Source organism: Taurulus bubalis (assembly GCF_910589615.1).
Source record: "Taurulus bubalis genome assembly, chromosome: 9".
Lineage (NCBI taxonomy): Eukaryota > Metazoa > Chordata > Actinopteri > Perciformes > Cottidae > Taurulus > Taurulus bubalis.
In genome coordinates this window covers 694315-721197 of record NC_136597.1, presented here as the reverse complement: position 1 = coordinate 721197, position 26883 = coordinate 694315, and the positions used below count along the sequence as shown (strand labels likewise).

General features: G+C 43.7%; 1 protein-coding gene across 1 annotated transcript; it reads right to left on the bottom strand.

Moving 5' to 3' along the window:
• On the bottom strand, window positions 1–26350 carry slc12a3 (solute carrier family 12 member 3; the record flags this gene model as incomplete). The annotated part of the gene is made up of 25 exons (XM_079224029.1): window positions 1–142; window positions 653–720; window positions 886–1024; window positions 7293–7379; window positions 7740–7851; window positions 7931–8029; window positions 10065–10147; window positions 10280–10386; window positions 10980–11117; window positions 11213–11324; window positions 11930–12029; window positions 12114–12269; window positions 13347–13448; window positions 14022–14145; window positions 14380–14487; window positions 14592–14752; window positions 16336–16420; window positions 20634–20764; window positions 20915–21026; window positions 21196–21306; window positions 21417–21556; window positions 21734–21829; window positions 21956–22031; window positions 24969–25109; window positions 26069–26350. 25 exons carry the CDS (start codon window positions 26348–26350, stop codon window positions 1–3), a joined length of 3012 nt encoding a protein of 1003 aa, XP_079080155.1.
• Between the last annotated feature and the right edge of the window lie 533 nt (window positions 26351–26883).

The following is a 26883-nucleotide window of genomic DNA, read 5'->3' as shown; positions in this document are numbered from 1 at the left end:
TCATTGGCAGTAGAAGGTGAGGACATTTTCCTGGTTTCCTCTGACCAACAGGACTGGAGGTCTCAGGTCATGTGACAAGAAGTCCAGCCAGGCCAGGTACAGAGTATTGGGACACACTCCTCTCATCCCCACGGGCATGGTGCTGTTAGGAGACAGTTAGCAAAGACGTGTCATAAGGTGAACAGTTGGTTTTCACTACTAATTCTCAGGATCTGGTAAAAAGCCAACAAACTGTTCAAAGTCAATTTAATATAGTAACGAAGCACAGGTGGAAACAATGAGGGCAGCACAGGTGAAGGGGAGACACAATCAGGGACAAGGCAGACAATCAACAGACAGACAATCAGGGACAATCACAGGGGCAGGAAGTGCATGGAACACAGAGGACACACAAGACAAGGCCTTCACAATAAAACAGGAACACAAGACAAACCAACATCACGACAATAATACGTCCAATGCATCCACAAGGGATGACTTTTGGACACAAGACAGTTGTATTTGGTCTGTGTTTGCTGACAGGCTTTAAACGTGACAACCAAGAATCATCACCATTCACTCAGAGTGGCAAGGAGCAGTTATCTTACCACGTGATGATACAGCATTTTAATAAAGAAGCACTCGCTCTGACAAGAATGATGACGAGACTCACATTACAATCAGAGCAGCGTCTCTGGAGTAATCCTGCAGAACCTCATGCAGACGAATTTGACGAAGAGACTGAATCCCACAGAGAAAGTTTACAATTTAGTCAAGCAAGAAAAAAGGTTTTCAATTATTTATTCACTGTATCAAAATATATATGATTCAGGTTTCATCTGTCTGTGTGTGTGTGTGTGTGTGTGTGTGTGTGTGTGTGTGTGTGTGTGTGTGTGTGTGTCAGACCTTGGCCTTGTTCCTCTCTAAGTCTTGGTCAGTGATCATCCACGGCTCCTCCTGCTGTCTTGGTGGCCCAGAACCAGAGTCCTGTTTGGGGTTTGGATCCAGTCTGAAGCGACTCACCATGTTCTCAAACTGATGAACACTAAAGCATACAAAGACAGTGATCATGGGTAAATGCAGACAGTAAGTGATACAGTCAATCAAGTATGGATGAAATCATTACTCTTTTACTATGATGATTGTTTTTTTCTTCCATGACAGCATTTATTTACATGTTAAATGAATAATGCCATGCATGTTTATGCATCAAGTAGGCGACTGTGGCTCAGTGCTAGAGCAGAAACTTAACCCCAAAACCATTCCTCCAAGCTGTGCCTCTGGTGTATGAATGTTAGTTAGTCCTGATGGACAGGTGGTTCCTTCATGGTAGCTCCTCCCATCAGTATGAATGTTAGTTAGTCCTGATGGACAGGTGGTTCCTTCATGGTAGCTCCTCCCATCAGTATGAATGTTAGTTAGTCCTGATGGACAGGTGGTACCTTCATGGTAGCTCCTCCCATCAGTGTGAATGTTAGTTAGTCCTGATGGACAGGTGGTACCTTCATGGTAGCTCCTCCCATCAGTGTGAATGTTAGTCCTGATGGACAGGTGGTTCCTTCATGGTAGCTCCTCCCATCAGTGTGAATGTTAGTCCTGATGGACAGGTGGTACCTTCATGGTAGCTCCTCCCATCAGTGTGAATGTTAGTTAGTCCTGATGTACAGGTGGTTCCTTCATGGTAGCTCCTCCCATCAGTGTGTGAATGTTAGTTAGTCCTGATAGACAGGTGGTACCTTCATGGTAGCTCCTCCCATCAGTGTGAATGTTACAGTGTTGAACAGCCTTCACACAGTGAGCCTGAGGCCACGGGCATTCTGGGCTTTTGCCCAGTTGGGAGACGCAGATCAACCCAAATCACTGTTGTTTGAGAACATTGAACACAGACACAGAACCAGAGGTGTCAAGTAACGAAGTACAAATACTTCGTTACTTTACTTAAGTAGAAATGTTGGGTATCTATACTTTACTGGAGTATTTATTTTTCAGACGACTTTTTACTTCTACTCCTTACATTTTTACGCAAATATCTGTACTTTCTACTCCCTACATTTTAAGAATAGCCTCGTTACTATTTCATTTTGGTTTGTTTTCACTCCGGCTCGTCATCGTTCAAAAACACACAAAAAAACCTCTCCGCCCCGTTGTGCACAGATACGTGTGCGCGCACACAGGTGAGCACTGAGCGCACACACACACACACACACACACACACACAGCTGAGCGCTGAGCACACACACCAGCGGACAGAGAGTGTCGGAAAATATGTCGCGTGAAAAGTAGACCACTATATCTGTGTTTTAAACGCTCCCAGGGTGAAGATGCAACAGCGGCTCTCATGTGAGGAGCAACCGGAGTTCTGCTCGCACCGGAGCAGCTCTCTGAACCCAGAGCAGCTCTCTGAACACAGAGCAGCTCTCTGAACCCGGAGCAGCTCTCTGAACACAGAGCAGCTCTCTGAACCCGGAGCAGCTCTCTGAACCCAGAGCAGCTCTCTGAACACAGAGCAGCTCTCTGAACACAGAGCAGCTCTCTGAACCCGGAGCAGCTCTCCTGCTCCGGGTGAAAGAGCCAAAGTGCTCGTGTCTTCTACCAACAATGAGCTGCTGGCTTCACATATTACAAAAGTACAAAGTACACGGATATAAAACTAAGTGATTAATAAATACATGGACAAATGCCTGTACTTTTGGGTAAATGGTTACGGTACGCCGTTAACAGGTTAGCTTGCGCATGCGCGATTTGACGCGACGCCGTGAGCTCCGTGAGCTCGTCTTTTCCTGCTGTTGCGTTTCTCAAAATAAAGAAACAGATCTAAGCTCAATATTGAGCATGAATTGAGAGCCGTATCAAATCTACAACCCCGTTTATAACACATGTGTCGAGGAAAGCAGCTCACTGCTCCACTAATACTGATACAACCTGATGGCTCACATATCTGCACTCATTCTGTTTTGTTTGGCAACACAAATTAAATTGGGGGAGGTGGGGTAGTGCACTATAGGCCCCTGAGACGCGGCTTAAGAGTTTGTCCTTAATGGAAGAAAAAAAAAATCCCCTTACATTACTTTTACTTTTATACTTTTACTGAAGTAAAAAGCTTGAGTTGATACTTCAACTTTTACAGAAGTATTTTTAAACCCTAGTATCTATACTTCTACTTGAGTAATGGATGTAAATACTTTTGACACCTCTGCACAGAACACAGAACACAGAACACAGACATAGAACACAGAACAGAGACATAGAACACAGAACATAGAACACAGAACACAGACATAGAACACAGAACATAGAACACAGAACACAGACATAGAACACAGAACATAGAACACAGACATAGAACACAGAACATAGAACATAGAACACAGACATACAACACAGAACATAGAACACAGAACACAGACATAGAACACAGAACACAGACATAGAACATAGAACACAGAACATAGAACACAGAACACAGACATAGAACACAGACATAGAACACAGACATAGAACACAGAACACAGAACATAGAACACAGACATAGAACATAGAATACAGACATAGAACACAGAACACAGAACATAGAACACAGACATAGAACACAGACATAGAACACAGAACACAGAACACAGACATAGAACACAGAACATAGAACATAGAACACAGACATAGAACACAGACATAGAACACAGACATAGAACACAGAACATAGAACATAGAACATAGAACACAGACATAGAACACAGACATAGAACACAGACATAGAACACAGAACACAGAACACAGACATAGAACACAGAACATAGAACACAGAACATAGAACATAGAACATAGAACACAGACATAGAACACAGACATAGAACACAGAACACAGAACATAGAACATAGAACACAGACATAGAACACAGACATACAACACAGAACATAGAACACAGAACACAGACATAGAACACAGAACACAGAACACAGACATAGAACACAGAACATAGAACATAGAACACAGAACACAGACATAGAACACAGACATAGAACACAGACATAGAACACAGAACATAGAACATAGAACATAGAACACAGACATAGAACACAGACATAGAACACAGACATAGAACACAGAACACAGAACACAGACATAGAACACAGAACATAGAACACAGAACATAGAACATAGAACATAGAACACAGACATAGAACACAGACATAGAACACAGAACACAGAACATAGAACATAGAACACAGACATAGAACACAGACATACAACACAGAACATAGAACACAGAACACAGACATAGAACACAGAACACAGAACACAGACATAGAACACAGAACATAGAACACAGACATAGAACACAGAACATAGAACATAGAACATAGAACATAGAACACAGACATAGAACACAGACATAGAACACAGACATAGAACACAGAACATAGAACATAGAACATAGAACACAGAACACAGAACATAGAACACAGACATAGAACACAGACATAGAACACAGAACACAGACATAGAACACAGAACATAGAACATAGAACACAGACATAGAACACAGACATAGAACACAGACATAGAACACAGAACACAGAACATAGAACACAGACATAGAACACAGAACATAGAACATAGAACATAGAACACAGACATAGAACACAGACATAGAACACATAACACAGAACACAGAACACAGACATAGAACACAGAACATAGAACACAGAACATAGAACATAGAACATAGAACACAGACATAGAACACAGACATAGAACACAGAACACAGAACATAGAACACAGACATAGAACACAGACATACAACACAGAACATAGAACACAGAACACAGACATAGAACACAGAACATAGAACACAGACATAGAACACAGAACATAGAACATAGAACACAGACATAGAACACAGACATAGAACACAGAACACAGAACATAGAACACAGACATAGAACACAGAACATAGAACATAGAACATAGAACACAGACATAGAACACAGACATAGAACACAGAACACAGACATAGAACACAGAACATAGAACACAGAACATAGAACACAGAACATAGAACATAGAACACAGACATAGAACACAGAACATAGAACACAGACATAGAACACAGAACATAGAACACAGACATAGAACACAGAACATAGAACACAGACACAGAACACAGACATAGAACACAGAACACAGACATAGAACATAGAACACAGAACACAGAACACAGACATAGAACACAGACATAGAACACAGAACATAGAACACAGAACACAGACATAGAACATAGAACACAGACACAGAACATAGAACACAGAACATAGAACATAGAACACAGACATAGAACATAGAACACAGACATAGAACATAGAACACAGACATAGAACACAGAACACAGACATAGAACACAGACATAGAACATAGAACATAGAACACAGACATAGAACATAGAACATAGAACACAGACATAGAACACAGAACACAGACATAGAACACAGACATAGAACACAGACATAGAACACAGAACACAGACATAGAACACAGACATAGAACACAGACATAGAACATAGAACACAGACATAGAACACAGACATAGAACATAGAACACAGACATAGAACACAGACATAGAACATAGAACACAGACATAGAACACAGAACACAGACATAGAACATAGAACACAGAACACAGAACACAGACATAGAACACAGACATAGAACACAGACACAGAACACAGACATAGAACACAGACACAGACATAGAACACAGACATAGAACATAGAACATAGACATAGAACATAGAACACAGACATAGAACACAGACATAGAACACAGACATAGAACACAGACATAGAACACAGAACATAGAACACAGAACATAGACATAGAACACAGACATAGAACATAGAACACAGACATAGAACACAGAACATAGAACACAGACATAGAACATAGAACACAGACATAGAACATAGAACACAGACATAGAACACAGACATAGAACACAGAACACAGACATAGAACATAGAACACAGACACAGACACAGAACACAGACATAGAACATAGAACACAGAACACAGAACACAGACATAGAACACAGAACATAGAACATAGAACATAGAACACAGACATAGAACACAGACATAGAACACAGAACACAGACATAGAACACAGAACATAGAACACAGAACATAGAACATAGAACACAGACATAGAACACAGAACATAGAACACAGACATAGAACACAGAACATAGAACACAGACATAGAACACAGAACATAGAACACAGACACAGAACACAGACATAGAACACAGAACACAGACATAGAACATAGAACACAGAACACAGAACACAGACATAGAACACAGACATAGAACACAGAACATAGAACACAGAACACAGACATAGAACATAGAACACAGACATAGAACATAGAACATAGAACACAGACATAGAACATAGAACACAGACATAGAACATAGAACACAGACATAGAACATAGAACACAGACATAGAACACAGAACACAGACATAGAACACAGACATAGAACATAGAACATAGAACACAGACATAGAACATAGAACATAGAACACAGACATAGAACACAGAACACAGACATAGAACACAGACATAGAACACAGACATAGAACACAGAACACAGACATAGAACACAGACATAGAACATAGAACACAGACATAGAACATAGAACACAGACATAGAACACAGAACACAGACATAGAACATAGAACACAGAACACAGAACACAGACATAGAACACAGACATAGAACACAGACACAGAACACAGACATAGAACACAGACACAGACATAGAACACAGACATAGAACATAGAACATAGACATAGAACATAGAACACAGACATAGAACACAGACATAGAACACAGACATAGAACACAGAACATAGAACACAGAACATAGACATAGAACACAGACATAGAACATAGAACACAGACATAGAACACAGAACATAGAACACAGACATAGAACATAGAACACAGACATAGAACATAGAACACAGACATAGAACACAGACATAGAACATAGACATAGAACACAGACATAGAACACAGAACATAGAACATAGAACATAGAACACAGACATAGAACACAGACATAGAACATAGAACACAGACATAGAACACAGACACAGAACACAGACATAGAACACAGAACATAGAACATAGAACATAGAACACAGACATAGAACACAGACATAGAACATAGAACACAGACATAGAACATAGAACATAGAACACAGACATAGAACACAGACGAACAGCCGCAGTGGAAAGCAGGCACCTTGCAGGCCGAGGGTTCTGGTAGAGGTCAGGAAGAACTTCAACATCATGGAAACCAAGACGGAACTTCTTGATCAGCGCCAACACCCTGAAGAGAATGAAAACATGGAGTGAACATGAACATGTTCTCACAGGTTCCGTTCTTAAACTACAGCAACACTCTTTCCTCATGGCGGACATGTTGACTGGTGTCGAAGGAAAAGCTGCTGGATGTGTCACAGGTCATAGTTAGCATGTTAGCCATGTTAACTGTTGCTTGATAGCTTGTTTCTGTCGCCACCATGTGGCCATACAATGAGTGGTTACAAGTTTAAATGAACTGTTTACAATCATGAATGTGTTTGGTTACATTAGTTACATTAGTATATAAATGCTGAGTCTTTGATAACTGTTCCTCTCCATCATGCCCTGTCCTTCCCCGGCGACGCATCAGTCCTCCAGTGCTTACTCGTCTCTCTGCGCTTCCCTCTGGGCTGCGTCTCCTCCCACGAACACGCGGACCTTACATCTGGCCCAGCGCCGCCTGCGGGTCAGCAGGTAGGGCAGCAGCAGGGTCAGACCTGCAGAACCACACACACGGCGTGAGGAACCTCTGCTAACGTTCTCCAGAGAAGAGAGGATGGATCGAGAGGCTCCCACCTCCGTCATCAGACAGCCAGTACACATCCATGCTCTTCTTCCCTTGTTTCTTCTGGAACAGCGAGCTGCACTGAGGCTCTGCTTCACTGGAGACAGCAGCTGTTTGCACAACATGTTATGTACATCCTGATGAGATACACGCAGTACATGTCTGGTATTTAATGGACGAGCTGGGGAACATCTAAGGGGATTCATTGCTAGACACAGAATATCATATTCACAACTATGTTTTAATCGGCGTTCAATCACCTACAACTAATCTTTATGTTTTTGTTAGCTTAGAAAAACTCTTCTCTTCTGCTGTCTCTGTCAGGCTGAGCACACACACACACACACACACACACACACACACACACACACACACACACACACACACACACACACGTAGTGTTAAATAAGCCACAGTCTATAAGTCCATAAATATGTGTACATACATGTGTGTGTTGTTTGAAAGCGAGTGTTTATACTCTCTGGTCCTCCATCTGAACCTGGATGAACTGGAATATGAACAGAGGGGTTTGTTATTCATGGATTCATTTGTATTCAGTAACTCAAATGATGATTGATGAATGTGAACAGCGTGACTTTGGTAACACAAGTCCAGCTGCTGCAGCGTTCACCTCACTGTGACTCCTCTCATGTTAACCAGCTGCTGTTCACCTCACTGTGACTCCTCTCATGTTAACCAGCTGCTGTTCACCTCACTGTGACTCCTCTCATGTTAACCAGCTGCTGTTCACCTCACTGTGACTCCTCTCATGTTAACCAGCTGCTGTTCACCTCACTGTGACTCCTCTCATGTTAACCAGCTGCTGTTCACCTCACTGTGACTCCTCTCATGTTAACCAGCTGCTGTTCACCTCACTGTGACTCCTCTCATGTTAACCAGCTGCTGTTCACCTCACTGTGACTCCTCTCATGTTAACCAGCTGCTGTTCACCTCACTGTGACTCCTCTCATGTTAACCAGCTGCTGTTCACCTCACTGTGACTCCTCTCATGTTAACCAGCTGCTGTTCATCTCACTGTGACTCCTCTCATGTTAACCAGCTGCTGTTCACCTCACTGTGACTCCTCTCATGTTAACCAGCTGCTGTTCACCTCACTGTGACTCCTCTCATGTTAACCAGCTGCTGTTCACCTCACTGTGACTCCTCTCATGTTAACCAGCTGCTGTTCACCTCACTGTGACTCCTCTCATGTTAACCAGCTGCTGTTCACCTCACTGTGACTCCTCTCATGTTAACCAGCTGCTGTTCACCTCACTGTGACTCCTCTCATGTTAACCAGCTGCTGTTCACCTCACTGTGACTCCTCTCATGTTAACCAGCTGCTGTTCACCTCACTGTGACTCCTTTCATGTTAACCAGCTGCTGTTCACCTCACTGTGACTCCTCTCATGTTAACCAGCTGCTGTTCACCTCACTGTGACTCCTCTCATGTTAACCAGCTGCTGTTCACCTCACTGTGACTCCTCTCACGTTAACCAGCTGCTGTTCACCTCACTGTGACTCCTCTCATGTTAACCAGCTGCTGTTCACCTCACTGTGACTCCTCTCATGTTAACCAGCTGCTGTTCACCTCACTGTGACTCCTCTCATGTTAACCAGCTGCTGTTCACCTCACTGTGACTCCTCTCATGTTAACCAGCTGCTGTTCACCTCACTGTGACTCCTCTCATGTTAACCAGCTGCTGTTCACCTCACTGTGACTCCTCTCATGTTAACCAGCTGCTGTTCACCTCACTGTGACTCCTCTCATGTTAACCAGCTGCTGTTCACCTCACTGTGACTCCTCTCATGTTAACCAGCTGCTGTTCACCTCACTGTGACTCCTCTCATGTTAACCAGCTGCTGTTCACCTCACTGTGACTCCTCTCATGTTAACCAGCTGCTGTTCACCTCACTGTGACTCCTCTCATGTTAACCAGCTGCTGTTCACCTCACTGTGACTCCTCTCATGTTAACCAGCTGCTGTTCACCTCACTGTGACTCCTCTCATGTTAACCAGCTGCTGTTCATCTCACTGTGACTCCTCTCATGTTAACCAGCTGCTGTTCACCTCACTGTGACTCCTCTCATGTTAACCAGCTGCTGTTCACCTCACTGTGACTCCTCTCATGTTAACCAGCTCACCATGTGACTGAGAGGAAGGAGAGACATCCAGACCCTCCTTCAGCCTCAGGATGCACACGCCGTACTGCAGGTCAAACGCATCACTGAAACACAGTGTTATTATCATCAGTGCACACACACACACACACACACACACACACACACACACACACACACACACACACACACACACACACACACACACACACACACAGAAGGTGCACCGCTGTACTCACTGTAGTGTTGCTATGTAGTCATGTGCATCCTGAGGGGTTTCACTGCAGCGGTCTTCCTTGAAACCCATCAGTAGAACGTTTGGCTTCATCCGACCCAAACCTGCCCCCTGGTGGTCATTAGCAGCAGGACAAGAAGAAGAGATGAGTTGCTGGCAGCTGATAGCGACTGGCTCTGTTACTGCTGCCTGTAGTCCAGTGAGCGCTCACCAGGGAAGACACTGCCACGTGTTCACTTACTGGTTTGGGACAGTTGCTGTCCTACATTTATTTTCTTCATTTTATTTAACAGCAACACTTCCTGGTTCCCAACTCACTTGTCTGAACTAACCAATCAGAAGCTGTTTCCAAGTCACTGATGAAAGCTGTTTAGCCTGTAAATATGTTAACAATTAACTGTGCAAACTTAACTTAACTCACCATGAACTCAAATGTATGAACTGACCTCTCTTCTGACCTTTACACTGGCGTGGGCTGTGTGGCCCGACTCAGGATGAAGAGGACATCAGTGAAGTGAGTGTAAATGAAGTGAAGAGCCCAGAGGATGAGAGACGATACCCACACAGTCACAACCTGCTCAGCCTCCACTACACAACGGGGTTGTTTCCTTTGTGGGACACGTGGCAACACAGCGCATTGCCTTGCACAACCCTGTGTTGCGCAATAGACCAACCTTGTGACCTCGTGACCTCGTGACTCTGACCTGTAGCAGCACGTTGACTCCTGACCGCAGCTCTGCAGCCAGCACACCTCTGTAGAAGGACCTGACCTTCCGCTGGTTCAGCCAGGAAACATGGCTGCCGCTGCTCGCCTTGTCCACGCCTGATGCGGAGGGAGGGGCCTGAGGAGCACACGGTCACATGACTTCAGTCATCAACGCGGCGCTGTCCTAATGAATCAAACATGTGCACTGGGTGCTGGTTTAGTTGGACTCACAGTGACTACGTTGCCACAGATCATGAGACTAAGGTCCTTCGTGAAACTGGTGGCGAGATCCACCAGAGCTGGACGACTGCTGGGAGGACCAGTTAGCACCAAGCACTGGGGCCTGAAAGGGGGAGACGGGTCAGTTCAGAGACACATCTACACTTCCACCAGAGCGTATGCTAAGCTAAGAGTACTGCTGTCAAACGAGACCACAATCTGCACCGACTACAGTGGGATATCCTTCAAATGCAAGTTTTAATGAACACAATGAGATTGATTGTTCTATTTGACAGACAGGACTGTTTTCTTCATCACCAGATATTGAGCTGTCACGCTCAGCTTGAAGCCCTTTGAAAACTGTGGAGCCCATATGGGCTCTATGGCAGAGATTGCTATAAAAACTGTATAGTTCACTTCTTCATTTACTCATAACCAGTAACATATAGACTGATATTTACACATCTGAACACACAACTCACATAATGCTCTTTTATTATAACACCAACATATTCAAACAGCCCTAGTGGTTGCAGAGATACACCTTTGTTAGTTTGGGTATGACATTTTAGAAAAGAGGCCTAAAAGTAGGTGGGTTTTCAAAAAGGTACGACAATCACATTTCACCCCTAAATGACTAATACAACAACGCAACAAAAGCAGCATTCCTGTTCATGTAGACAACAGAGACCCACTAAAGGACTACGAAGGACGTGGTCTGGACACTACCTGTAGTTCTTGACGTGGTCCTCCACGTGGTTGAGCCCCACACACTGGCTCAGAGCCCTGTTGTAGCAGCTGGCCTGCACCGAGGAGCCCCAGTTCACCGCTACGCCCAGACAAGACCACATCCGTTAGCTTCTGACAGCACACTGTGCGTGGCCTGCTTATCTGTAGCCGTGTGTGAGTTTACCCGGCTTCTTGTAGAGCGTGTATCCCAAAAGGAAGAAGACGACGCCGAAGGCAATGAGAGCGGCCCACCAGGTCAGCAGGAACATGATGACGACACAAATCACAGAGCCCAGCAGAGACAGCCACTTACTGTAGAACCTGAAGGATGGACGCCAACCTGGAGACACACACAACACACACATCATGGCTACACACTCTGACACTGGGCCACAGTGTCAAGAGGTCTATGGAGCTCTTGACACTGTGGCCCAGTGTCTTCAGCCCTGGACCCTCAGGGACGCAACCTGAAGGTTGTAGCGGCTGCAGAACATCCCATGTTTGAACATCCTCCAGGCTCGTCCATTGCTAGAGGAGAGAGGATTGCCAAATCTATTGACGTGTGTTTGTCAAAACAGCTTCGATAAGCACAATGATAAGAAGGGTTGAGGATACAACAGGTGGTGATGGAGTCGTTTGCATTCCTCTGCTTGCATGTGTTTGTATACCATCTTACCTCTGTAATGTGGCGCTTTGTGTATGAATGTAATAGACTAGGCTGAACACATTGTATTCTTTCTGTTCACAGGAGCCCCTCCTTATCATCCAACTTCTCCAGCATCTGTTTTCAGCCACAGAGTTGTGTTGTTACAAACTTATATCATCACCTTCCTAAAATAAAAGTCATTTTTTAAGGTTTCTCAGAAAACACAAACAACTTGACCAAATGTAGTATAGAGCACCCGCTGCCTCTAGACTCTGACTACAGGCTCACTGTAATACCGTCACATTATGTTATGGTTACTAATATTATGTTCCAGTGAGATTTTCAATGACAAAAATGCTAACTAAGTTGCTAGCTTAAATGCTAGCTTCAAAATGCCATCTTGAAAAGCTTGCAAAATGTCCTAAGTCACACTCTTGACATGTTATATGTTATACTACAGGGTAGAATCACATGACCAGCTGAGGATGGAGGAGGTTTTACCAGAGGTGTATCATGAGGAGATGATTTAGCCATTTAGCCCTTAACCATTTTTGTCAAAAAATTACTTACGCCATTAATTTAGGAAGGTGACGACATGGAACTATTGAATCAAACCTATCAAGACCACAGGACAAAGGATTTGAAGACGTGGAGAGTGAAGACTAAATAAGAGACCTGCTCTCCACGTCCACCACAGCAGTCTGCCTGTGTGCTAGAGGGACCAGTCCACAGGAAGATCAATCAATATATCCATATCAATCAGCTGTGTACCTGGTGAGTTGGTGATGGAGGCATGGAAGCAGCTGAAGTTGATCAGAGAGTACGAGCAGAGGAAGAAGTTGGAGATGATGGGAGCGATGGTGTTCAACTCGGCTGGTGGAGAGAAACAACGCAATTTTTACCCTGAAGTGAAACCCAACTTTGACACTTGTTTTATGCAACAGCAGTTTAATGGATGGACATGAGATCTCTGTGCAGACTGTTCACTGTTAGCAGCAGAGTCCTTCATTCCCACACTGAGTCTAAACAGTTTACGCCTCATTCTCTTGACTCTATCAGAGCTGTATGACGTTAATGTTACTGCAAACACAATATGTATTACTGCTGCCTCAGAATAAAAAAAAGGCCCCACTGTCGAAACCCAAGACTTGTGACTTTGATCTATTTCATATAGCAGTCAAAATAAATGCCATGTATATGTCCCCAATGTTTTTGCCAACAGACTTAATATGGGGCTTCAGACCATCATTATGAAATGTTTGCAAGCTAGAAGAAGCAGCAGCAGAAAACTTGTAGATACAGAGCTACACTTCCATCTTATCAGCAGACAAAGTTTTTCCCAATTTAAGTTCCAGTTGACTAATTTTCCATTTCACGTTCTCATTTCAGAACATTCTCATGTCCAACCAGAGCACACTGGTGACGCCCTGTCCAGAGGTTCCTCACCAATGAGGATGAAGCAGGCGGCGATGACGTATGTCAGCAGGTAGCCTCTGAGCGGCTCCTCATTCTTGCCGTAACCTTTCCCAAAGATGCCGATGAGCGGGTAAAGGTTGTCCTGGCACAGACACTAGCGGAGAAAGCATATGTCTCGGTCACAGCAGAAAATAATAAATACAAGCTTGTTTTTTAAATGTTTCACAAAATGTATTTTATCCTGTGTATTTGTGTGTGTTTTTCTATTCTTCTTAAAGAATAGAGCACCACTCAAAGTGTTTTAAGCTTACATGTCTTTAACACTAACACGTGTGTGTGTGTGTGTGTGTGTGTGTGTGTGTGTGTGTGTGTGTGTGTGTGTGTGTACCTGGAACACCTTGGGAGCAGACACCAGGCAGGCCAAAGCAGAAGAGAGCGTCGCTCCGAATATCCCAGCAGTGATGAGCGGGCCGAAGGCTGACACCAGGCTCATGGACTAGAAGCAGAGAGACGTATTGGTCCCACAGAGGAGAAGGGATCCACTGTTTGTCCCTGTCATCACATATATCAGCTTCTTATGTGCGTCCTGTGAGTGCTGACCTGGTAGTAGTTACTGATGCCATAGCTGCATGTGTTGTTGACGATGCACTCAGTGAAGTCCCATCCATATCCACACGCCAAACCAGCACAGTCCTGGCCGGCTGAGGGCGGGGACAGGGTGTCGTTCAACCGGCCCGACGCATCCCGCAACACACAAGCTCCTGGAGGACACACACATGGACACAAGCATCATGGAACCTCTGATAGCATAATCAATCATGTGTAGCTGTGTGCCAACAAACTATGAACACTCGTGCCACTGACGGGCATGGACCCCATCACCATCATATTAATATCTTTATCACTTTGTGTCTATTTCACTTTTCTGTTGAGAAGATAACTGAGACTTCTGCTAGCTTTGAGGCGCTGCTTATTAGTGCTTTGTAAAGCATAGAGAGTCCTCACTTTAGATGAGGTCACTAACATACTTAACTAATACTTAACCAACGAGTAGTAACTACTGAAGTAATCATGAATTGCAGCTAAAAGGTCTTAATACTTCATGTACAAATGTGGAAAGTATGAAGTCCAAGCTTATTAATCAAGAATGAAACATTTATAACTGTTTATGAATTGCATATTAATGAGTATTCATGTTGGAACAATGCTTTATAAATGATGAATTCAGTGTTTACTCTTGCTTTAATAATGCTAAATAGTGTGTACTTATTACAAAGTGCTACCATTATGTTTGAAATAAAGAAATACAGATGAAATTAAACAAAATGGTTGTCTCTGTCAATTCATATTCATCTTGACTTTATAATAAAATTGTTAAACCTGTGCATTATAAGCTTATGGTTTGTTTTAATGGACGGCAGAAACTTTACTTTCACTTTAAATGTTGCCACCGCAAGGCATTCATTCCTTTCCTTGGTTAAGTAGGATGTATGCTAAAGGAGCTAGGGAAGGAAGCATCACTTGACTATTACAAATAGTTCACTGATGAAAACATGATTTCCATCGAGGGATTTTACAAAGAAGGCCAACTCGTTTTTAGATGTTTTAAAAACAGGAGGTCTTAAAAATCTTCATTTGAGTAAATATTTTGCAGCTAAATCAAATAGTTTACAGGATATTCAACCTTCGTTTCTTCATAATGCATTTCATGTTGGACTTGTTTCTTTACAGCAGTGTACAAAGGCAGTAAAGTAGTGCGTGGATATGAGATTTGAGTTTAGAGATAATTATCATCCTTCTTCTGCGCTGTGAAGGTCAGTTCATGACGCTTTGTCGGTTACACTCTGTCCATTGTGTTTGTCCGTCCGCTGTCGTTTTGGAGAATAAAGCGACAATTGAGATAAAAAGCCTCCGTCGGGGTCGTAGCCTGCATGCCGTCTGCAGAGGCTCGCCTCACAGTGCCATACACAGAGCATTGGTTTCGTAGGCAGCCACTAGGAGTAGAGGGAGAGACTCCAGAGCATTGATCTGGAGTCAAGAGCGCATGTCTGGCTTGCAGAGTCACTTTTGAGATTACCAGGGCAGGTTTAGCCGCGTAGGAGTCAGTCGGTTTAGTCGTTGATGAGTAACATTACTCTAGCTGTTCACTAGATGTTCTTGTGTTTGGTCATGCTGCAGAATGGTGCAGTTATTTCACACCGATTCAGACTCTAAATCTTCTAAAGCTTTTGATAAGAAGACATTAATTAAGAGGAAAAATGTGCATAGAGTTAGTCATTATTAACCACATCAACACAGTGATTCAAAGTCCAACTCACTATAGCAGCAGTTGGGACATACATACCAATGGTTGCAGAGATGATGAGGTAAGAAATGGTGGTCCAGAATATTGCCATTAATGTTCCTCTGGGGATTGCCACTGTTGGATTCTGGGAAGGAGAGGAAAAAGACACAAACATAGTGCTTTTTAAAGTAACTTAACTTTAGAGTTTTGGCGGACGTGCTTCTACAATAGACATATTGATATATTGATATATTGATACAGGTTGCTAAGGTATCACACAGCTGACAGGAGACATGAGACACGGAGACGTCACATTCACACCTACGGGCGATTCAGTCCTCAGTTAACCTGAGCTGCATGTCTTTGGCCTGAGGGAGGAAGCCGGAGAACCACCCTTAACTCCACACAGTCACCCTAAACTCCACACAGTCACCCAAAACTCCACACAGTCACCCTAAACTACACACAGTCACCCTAAACTCCACACAGTCACCCTAAACTCCACACAGTCACCCTAAACTCCACACAGTCACCCTAAACTACACACCCTAAACTCCACACAGTCACCCTAAACTCCACACAGTCACCCTAAACTCCACACAGTCACCCTAAACTACACACAGTCACCCTTAACTCCACACAGTCACCCTAAACTCCACACCCTAAACTACACATAGCCACCCTAAACTCCACACAGTCACCCTAAACTCCACACCATAAACTCCACACAGTCACCCTAAACTCCACACCCCAAACTACACATAGCCACCCTAAACTCCACACAGTCACCCTAAACTCCCCACAGTCACCCTAAACTCCACACCCTAAACTCCACACAGTCACCCTAAACTCCACACCCTAAACTCCACACAGCCACCCTAAACTCCACACAGTCACCCTAAACTCCACACCCTAAACTCCACACAGTCACCCTAAACTCCACACAGTCACCCTAAACTCCACACAGTCACCCTGAACTCCACACCCTAAACTCCCCACAGTCACCCTAAACTCCACACAGTCACCCTAAACTCCCCACAGTCACCCTAAACTCCACACAGTCACCCTAAACTCCCCACAGTCACCCTAAACTCCACACCATAAACTCCACACAGTCACCCTAAACTCCACACAGTCACCCTAAACTCCACACAGTCACCCTAAACTCCACACAGTCACCATAAACTCCACACAGTCACCCTAAACTCCACACAGTCACCCTAAACTCCCCACAGTCACCCTAAACTCCACACCATAAACTCCACACAGTCACCCTAAACTCCACACAGTCACCCTAAACTCCCCACAGTCACCCTAAACTCCACACAGTCACCCTAAACTCCCCACAGTCACCCTAAACTCCACACAGTCACCCTAAACTCCCCACAGTCACCCTAAACTCCACACCATAAACTCCACACAGTCACCCTAAACTCCCCACAGTCACCCTAAACTCCACACCATAAACTCCACACAGTCACCCTAAACTCCACACAGTCACCCTAAACTCCACACAGTCACCCTGAACTCCACACAGTCACCCTGAACTCCACACCCTAAACTCCACACAGTCACCCTAAACTCCACACCCTGAACTCCACACAGTCACCCTAAACTCCCCACAGTCACCCTAAACTCCCCACAGTCACCCTAAACTCCACACCCTGAACTCCACACAGCCACCCTAAACTCCACACCCTAAACTACACACAGTCACCCTAAACTCCACACAGTCACCCTAAACTCCCCACAGTCACCCTAAACTCCACACAGTCACCCTAAACTCCCCACAGTCACCCTAAACTCCACACCATAAACTCCACACAGTCACCCTAAACTCCACACAGTCACCCTAAACTCCACACAGTCACCCTAAACTCCACACAGTCACCCTAAACTCCACACAGTCACCATAAACTCCACACAGTCACCCTAAACTCCACACAGTCACCCTAAACTCCCCACAGTCACCCTAAACTCCACACCATAAACTCCACACAGTCACCCTAAACTCCACACAGTCACCCTAAACTCCACACAGTCACCCTGAACTCCACACCCTAAACTCCCCACAGTCACCCTAAACTCCACACAGTCACCCTAAACTCCCCACAGTCACCCTAAACTCCACACAGTCACCCTAAACTCCCCACAGTCACCCTAAACTCCACACCATAAACTCCACACAGTCACCCTAAACTCCACACAGTCACCCTAAACTCCACACAGTCACCCTGAACTCCACACAGTCACCCTGAACTCCACACAGTCACCCTGAACTCCACACCCTAAACTCCACACAGTCACCCTAAACTCCACACCCTGAACTCCACACAGTCACCCTAAACTCCCCACAGTCACCCTAAACTCCCCACAGTCACCCTAAACTCCACACCCTGAACTCCACACAGTCACCCTAAACTCCACACCCTAAACTACACACAGCCACCCTAAACTCCACACAGACACCCTAAACTCCACACAGCCACCCTAAACTCCACACCCTGAACTACACACAGTCACCCTGAACTCCACACAGTCACCCTGAACTCCACACCCTGAACTCCACACAGTCACCCTGAACTCCACACCCTGAACTCCACACAGTCACCCTAAACTACACACAAACTGATCTGAAGTAAACAGTGTTGTATGACCCAAGGAACGCATTGTGCAAAGTCAATACCAAGAAAGAAGCTGAGTGGAATACCATTGCAGCAGAACTTCAGGCAGGAGATCTGATGGAAATACTAGATTTATCATTATTAATAATAATGATAGTGATGTTTGGCCCTTCAGTTAAGAAAATGAACAAGCAGCATTGAAATACAATAGCACTAGATTTTGGAAATGTCAATTTGTTAACAGAAAATAGCTCAGATCAAGGTTTCTTCCCTTCTTCTCCCTGTTAAAGGTTGTTTTGGGGAGTTCCTCCTGATCCGGTGTGAGGTCCCGGGACAGAGGAGGTCGGGGTGTACAGCCTGTAAAGCCCTCTGAGGATCATGTGGGATTAAAATGTCCCTTGACCGCCAGCAGTGTCTAGACTTCCTGATCTAACCACAACATCACTTCCTCTTTTGATGTACTTCGTCTTATCTCCAAAGACTGTTTAATAAATTATTGTAACCTTTAATATTTCCAAAGTAACTCTCCCAACCCTGACTAACATATTGAAATGTATAAACACACCTCTCTCTCTCTCTCTTTAGGAACAGGTAGTGTTCATATCAACATGTTGTTGTAGCTCTATAAGAAGCCTGCAGCCCAGCACTCCTCCCTCTCCAGGACAGATGGACCTGGACCACTCAAAGCTCTTTACTCCACACATCATTCCACAGAAAGAGTTGAAGTTCACAAACAAGACCGAAGCTGGAAAGTCAATGCTGTTGAGGCGCCAGTGCTGTGAAGGTGATGTTTGCGGTCTAGAAGCAAAATTATATTGTAATAGCCAGGTTTCAACCAGTAGAAAGCAGTCACTATGTGTCTTTAAGATATGTAATATGTAAGCATATACTGTATATGTGGAATTCAAATATGTTGCACTAAAATCTGGACTTGAATCCATCAACAGTAGATAACCATGTACATTGGTTTACAGCTGAAACAGTGTTTACATGTTGATCAAAATGTGTGTGTGTGCACACAGGCATGTTATATTCTTAGTTGCATTTCACATTCTTATCTACATGAAGTGGAATACCAGCTGTGTTTGTGTTTTCTGTTGCAGTGACTCATGGGTCCTGCAGCAGGAAGTGACATTCACCTTTACTTTCCTGTTGTTTAGTTTATTGTCATAGTACATACTTTTACATAGATACATGAAATGTATTCTCTGCATTTGACCCATCCTTAGTATTAAGGAGCAGTGGGCAGCCCTGACTGGCGCACGGGGAGCAATTTAGGATTGGGTGTCTTGCTCAGGGACACTTCGACATGTGACCCATGGAGAGGCTGGGGATCAAGCCGGCGACCCTGTGGTTGCAGGACGACCACTCATCCCCATGAGCTAAAGCCACCCAATAAAGTAATAAAGTACTTTACAGGTCATCAGTTAAGGGCGGGATGCTACGTCTGTATGTCGTGTGACACGCTGGCCTGACTGAAGCATCATGGTCCATCCTGCTCTCTCCTTATACAACGATGTGACTCCTTCTCTTGAGCGCTCACTCCTTGAGACGCTGTATAACTCTGCCTCTGTTTGCAATAATGCATTGTTTCATAGGGAAGTTCTCTTTTACGGTATTCGTCATTTCAGGTAAGATACACAATGTTTATATACCACTGACAACAATCTATGGTGTTTTCTAAATGTAGGATTTCTCCAGAAAAGAAACAGAGAAAGAAAGAAATGAACACACCTTGAGATCTCCTGAGATGTTGGCTCCTGCCAGGATGCCCGTGGCGGAGGGGAAGAAAATGGAGAACATGCCAAAGAAAGTGCCCTCCGGTCCCCGCCAGCCAGGGACAAAGTTGGTAGCAAAGATTTCAGCTGTTGAAAGTGAAATAGTTAGTTCATCAAACAGCTCTGAAAGGGTTATCCTGTACAAAGCACCACACACATAGTGCACGGCTCTACACTGAAAGAGGAAGCTTTGCACTGGCCTGCAGGAGTCTGACACTCTGAGGACTGACCCGTCACCTTTGTAGCCAAACAACCCCTTGGCTTGTTTCTGTGGTGAAGCAGGGATGATGGTTCCAACAATGTAGCTGACAAATGACACCATGATGACCAGGAAGAACAACACCTGAGCCTGTGGAGGGCAGAACATACGGTACACATGTGCAGACAGAAATGCACACGCAAGAACACGCTAATGCATCTCAGCACACTAGTAGCATAACCTTGTTTTAAAATCCCAACAATTTGGTATTAATCACAATGGCAGTTCACAACGGTCTGGTGTATTTGTCTGAGCTGACCTTTGACTCCCACGCCATGCCAGCCATTGAGATGCCGAGGAGACATGTGACTGTGATGATGCCGATGATGCGGATGTCATTGATTCGGTCCACCATGACGGCTCCATGTTCCTGATAATGTTCCAGAGAAGTTTCAGGTGTGTTTGAAGCGAACGCAAATGGTGATTACTGTACAGTATTGTAAACGTTGCTGCTTCCGTATGAACACACATCCTACTCACACCCATGAGGTCTGAGACGGTCTCAGCGAAGCCCACCGTGTGCATGGCCACCGCTACAGCATTGGCAAAAGCAAAGATGAGACCAATGGAGCCGCCCAGCTCTGGACCGAGGCTACGGCTGATCAGGAAGTAAGTCCCACCTGGAGACGGGTAACATGGACGTGTTCATCATGCAAGGAGTCACTGACATTCAATATTGTACGATGTTATACACATGTTTTGTTGTTCTCATAATAATCCTTTGTATTTGTTTAAATATCATTTCTACTTCATGAAGTAGGTTGTTGTGTCCTGCATGAGTCACTGAGGGAACAGACCTCTTTTGACCTTTCCATTGGTAGAGATGGCTGAGGTTGAGAGACCGGTGATGCCAGTAATACAGGAGGACAGCAGGATGATCACCCAGGTCAGACCTGCCATGACGACACACAAAGAGACAAAGAGGACAGGCAGACCGGTTGGCGCTCTCATAGTGTCGAAGTATCCAAGACATACTTTGGTCTACAACGGACCAACACATGAACAGGTGTTGGACGTACCTATACCGGCTTGAGCAGTGATCCAGGGCAACCTCAAGTACAAGATCACCCCCCAGATGTTTAACATGCACCGGATCTACAGACACAGAATTGAACAAATACACAAGATCTGGTTAAACCAAGACTTTGAAGTGCAACACCAGTAAAGCCTGTCGGGGTTTCTCTAGAGGAAACTACTCTTCCAGCCTGAATCTCTTTGTAGTGGTTTTCTCTGGCAGAAACGTGTTTTTCAGAAAGGGGCTGTACAAAAGAGTCACTCTCAAGATGGCCACATACATTAGTGCTAAAGAAAAGAAAAAGCTGTATAGAAACTCACAAATGTCACCCTAACCAAAAAGAAACACGATTCTCCAGCCTGAGCTCTAACATATGATTAGTATAGTGTAGGATAGTTGACAGTTTTTTTTGTGAGAGTCTAAGTCTAATACTCTAAAGCCCGCTAAGGATGCGGCCCGCCTCCACATTTGGCCCCCTGAACAATACCAGAGACGCATTATGATTTGTTTTCAGTCTGGCCACGCAAATCCTAGACTAGCCCCTGTCAAATAGAACGGAATAATGGTGAAAAGGTGAGGTAAGAGAACAATTGCTTCAGAATGCAGGGTATCTAACCTGCAGTGGTCAAAAGATTCTTTTTTTGTTCAATACAAAGAAAAGGCTGTTTGTCTCATCCTTCAAGAGGCGGTGGCGGTATTCAAAGAAAACAATCTGCGCCGACACTATGAGTCCCGTCAAAGACAAGTATGATAACTTGCAAGGCCAAATGCGAGCAGACAAACTCTCAAAGCTAAAAAGTGGACTGTTAGCTCAGCAGAATACATTTGTACTTCAAGCTCAGCCGAAGCAGTCATCCGTTCGGCTTTTTTTTCTGTGAAGATCCCGGAAAGGGTTATTAATATTTGGTTATGTGTGGCTTTCTGGAAACCAATAAATGTTTGCATTTATTCACCCCTGCGATCGTCACACTTTTTCTGTTACAAACTGACCCCGGCCCCCATCAGAGAAGGGAAAAGTTATGTGGCCCTCACAGGAAAAAGTTTGGGGACCCCTGCTCTAAAGCATAAAAATCAATATTGTGGCTAATCATCCGGCATATCATTTTGTATCCAGAAAATAATATATATATATATATATATATATGAAATAGATGTATCGCCTCAAAAGCTGTCATTCAGTCATTTAAATGGTTACAGTTCTGAAATGAATGGATATTTGGGAGTTATCATCAGGACTAAGGTTGGGGAAAATAATTGACATATCCCAGACTGCAAAATAAATAAAAAAAAACTCTCAGTATAAATTCATTAATTATTTTAGTACTAATTAATAGTAGTTCATTATTAATAATTATTATTGAGATTATGTAAAAAAAAAAAAAAAGATTAAAATTTGGAATATTAATGAATATTTGGCAGTTCGGATCAAGACGAAGATGTTGGAACTTGTTTCTGCCACCAGGGACAAGAGGTTAAGCCTGGATGCTCAGATCTGCACTCCTTGTATGCAGCTTTGATAACTTGGACATGGAGACAGTAACAACATGTTCCAACCCTTTGTAAATTATGTATATTATACATTTGTCATTTTGAAACCAAAATACATCATTCAATATTTAAACTTAAAAATGTTTGTGTTTTTCAGAACCCAAACGCCATGATGACCATGAGTATTTGTGTGTGGGATAATTCAGCTTCAATACTCAAATGACAACAAATGGTAAATGTCTGTACTTGTTCAGATCTTTCCTTCCGACCACTCTAAGCTCTTCAACATGTGACATCATTCACCCATTCACATACTGATGGGAGGGGCCAAGGTTCCACCTGCCCATCAGGTGTAGCTAGCATTCACACACCTACTGGAGACATGTGGGGTTAAGTGTCTCGCCCAATGACACATCGACATGGAGTAGCGGAGCCGGGGATCAAACCGCCGATCCTCTGAATGAAGGACAACCTGCTCACCACTGAGACACAGTTGCTCCAGAAGTATTTCCAAATTGTAATTTATCCTCAGTGATGTTACTTCAAAACACAATTGACTGTCTTTGAATTCGTCGTTGTGTCTCTTTTACACCCAGTGGACACAAGTGTCCTTGGAAACTCCACATGTTCATAAAAAGCCAATTCTATCAAATACATGAAGTCAAATAGGTTGAATATGTTTCTTGGTCATCCTCTGTTGGCACGCTGTCATCCTTGGTGTAGTGAGTAGTACATGTAGGGTCGTAATATGATACGCAGTGTGGACAAGGTGCACTACATCAGCAGAGTGTATTATCGTCCACGCTTTGCACCAACTACAGAACAAAGTGTTCTGTGAGTTCAAAATGCTGTTGGAGATGTGACAGACTGAGTGAGTGTGATCACTTTACAAAGACACCATGGGTTTCTAGCATAACAATTCAAGATGTTTGCACAATTAGTGTTGGTGAGACACTGATTTATTCAGAGATTTTAACTGTATTGTAAGAGGTTTATGAATAGTATTACTGCATGTTTGTTTCTCCAGTCGGAGCAGTTCAGATTGACATTCCGCTGATGAAACCTAATTCACATCTCTAACACTAGACAGGTTTCAATTCAAACGCAGTGCAAATGTTAACAGAATTTACAGAAAATCTGCAAAAGAAAATGCAAATATTATAATTTGAGTGTCTCGAAACAACCAACTGTGGCACCAATTCTTTAGTCTGGTGCCATTAGAAGGAGGATGCAACAAGAAGGCACAGGCTTATTAAAAGGATAGCAGTCAAACTTACAATAGTGGAAAACAATTCAGAAAATGTCACAGAAGTATGGCGTTTGTTTTTAAATGGAAATGGATCTAATAAACAAAATGATTGCCAGCGAGTCAACCGTGTAGCCAGATAATTGCGACAGTAAACGAGTAACGTTATTTTATCACAAGAAACAAGTCTAATTATGATATACTTATTTAGTTATAGACTTATTATAGTTATATATACACATAACTGCAGAAATCCAACAAATCCCACAGCAGTCCAGCCTACCATGACTCCCTGTACCCAGCCGAAGCGAGTAGGTTCAGCTGGAGGCTCCTTTTGCTCTTCCTCTTCCTCATCTTCCTCTGAGCTGTCGTCTCTCATCGGTTCAGCTCTTGTCTCCTCGTATAAGGGAGGTCTGGAATCAACCTAGTCACGTAAAGTCAAATACATTTTATCTTTATAGTCCAAAATCACCATTTACAATTAACATCCTTTATCTTTGACCCAAATTCAGATAACACCAAAATAAATTCCTTGTGAATTGAGCACAATCCTGCATAGAGAATGAACAGATGATTAACACTCGAGTAGAAGACAGTCACATGCATTCATCCCCGCTGTCTGAGGGAGAGGAACCGAAAGTCCTTCCTTCCCACTGCTGTCAGGCTGCACAACAAGCTGAGCTCACATGAGACCACTAACGCTTATAACACTTTAATCACTTTTGGCCACTTTAATTACATTCATCTGGTGCAATATGTAATACATTTAAATACTTTAATGTACTTGTTTTTATTACGTCAGTAAAGAAGAGTACAAAGAAGAGTACAATAGCAATTTAATATTGCTATTGTACTCTTCTTTACCCCCCTCATTGTGGAACTAATAAAGGATTTTCTCATCTTATATCAAGAATGACACAAATTAGTTCAACATATGGAGTTAAAGTTCATTTTTGAGACTGTCGCTGGGAGAATGACAAGAAGCGTGAGCGGGGGTGACATGCAGCAGAGCTGAGGACCAGACCCCGGGTCAGCCTGCAGGGGGCGCACACTCACCAGCTGACCTAAAGTTGAGTTCTTATTTAACTACGTTTTTTATGGTGTTTGAAGAAAATTTCCTGTTGCTATTGGCAGACAAAAATATAAAGAATATAAAACTGGTTTAATATGTCCAAACTTAACATGCTAACACAAACCAGACGTCTGGTGGAAGCAGGACCGAACACCTGTCCTGACTTCATCTCTAGATTAGAACTAAAAACTGTTCTAAATAATTTCAAGTAGCCAGCTCTAGCAGCAATCTTGGACCCAAGATTCTGTTTTGCAACCTGCATTTCTGTCAATATTCCTCTTAGTGTTGGTAGTTTGGTTAGTTTTGGTCACCTCGGCGTTGGCGTGCAGCTGGAACAGAGATGGCCTGCAGCGCCGCAGGCGGCCGAACACCTGCGTGTTGGCGTAGAAGTCGTAGTGCGGCGGCGCGTCCAGCGTCTCGTAGCCGGTCAGAGCCTCAGACCCGAGGGAAGCGACACTGCTCCCATCGACGTCGCAGTGCCAGCACCCAGACTCATCCAACCCTCCTGGAGGTGCCATCCCATGCGCCCCTGAAGCAGGAGGTCTGGGTCGGTACGCAGCCAGCTGGACGCCGCAAGCTTCTGCCAACTCCATTCAGAACGCAGACTGAGTTTTCTGTGTTCAAGACAAAACGCTTTGTGTCAACTCTGTTCTCCAGCAGCTGTGGAGCTGAGGCCATTGGGTTATTTATGCTGTATGGAGGAGGCTGCTTTTATTCTGAGTTTGACCTTCACAAGAAGGAAGAGCCCGGGGCTGTGTCCCAACACTGTTCACTCCACAGTGAAACAATACTCGTTACAGGAGCTATTACACATTGCATGCACCATTACACATCTCAGGATCAACCAAAAGGTCATTCTACATGGAGCTGCCAGGAAATAAACTGTATAAAGAAGCATGTATAATATCTTGTGTCTGAAGAGTTTACAATGTTTGAATTTTCCAGAAGCTGCAGAATTAACAGATTTGAGGAATCATAACCAAAGTATAGATTTCTTCTTTCCACTTCTTTCCTCTTTATATTGTGTCTTTGTTGTTGTGTATTTCTATTAGGTTGAGATCAGTTTGCATGAAGTTGCATTTTGTTTCTGGTTATATAACAATTCATCTTTATGTTCCAGAGGAGA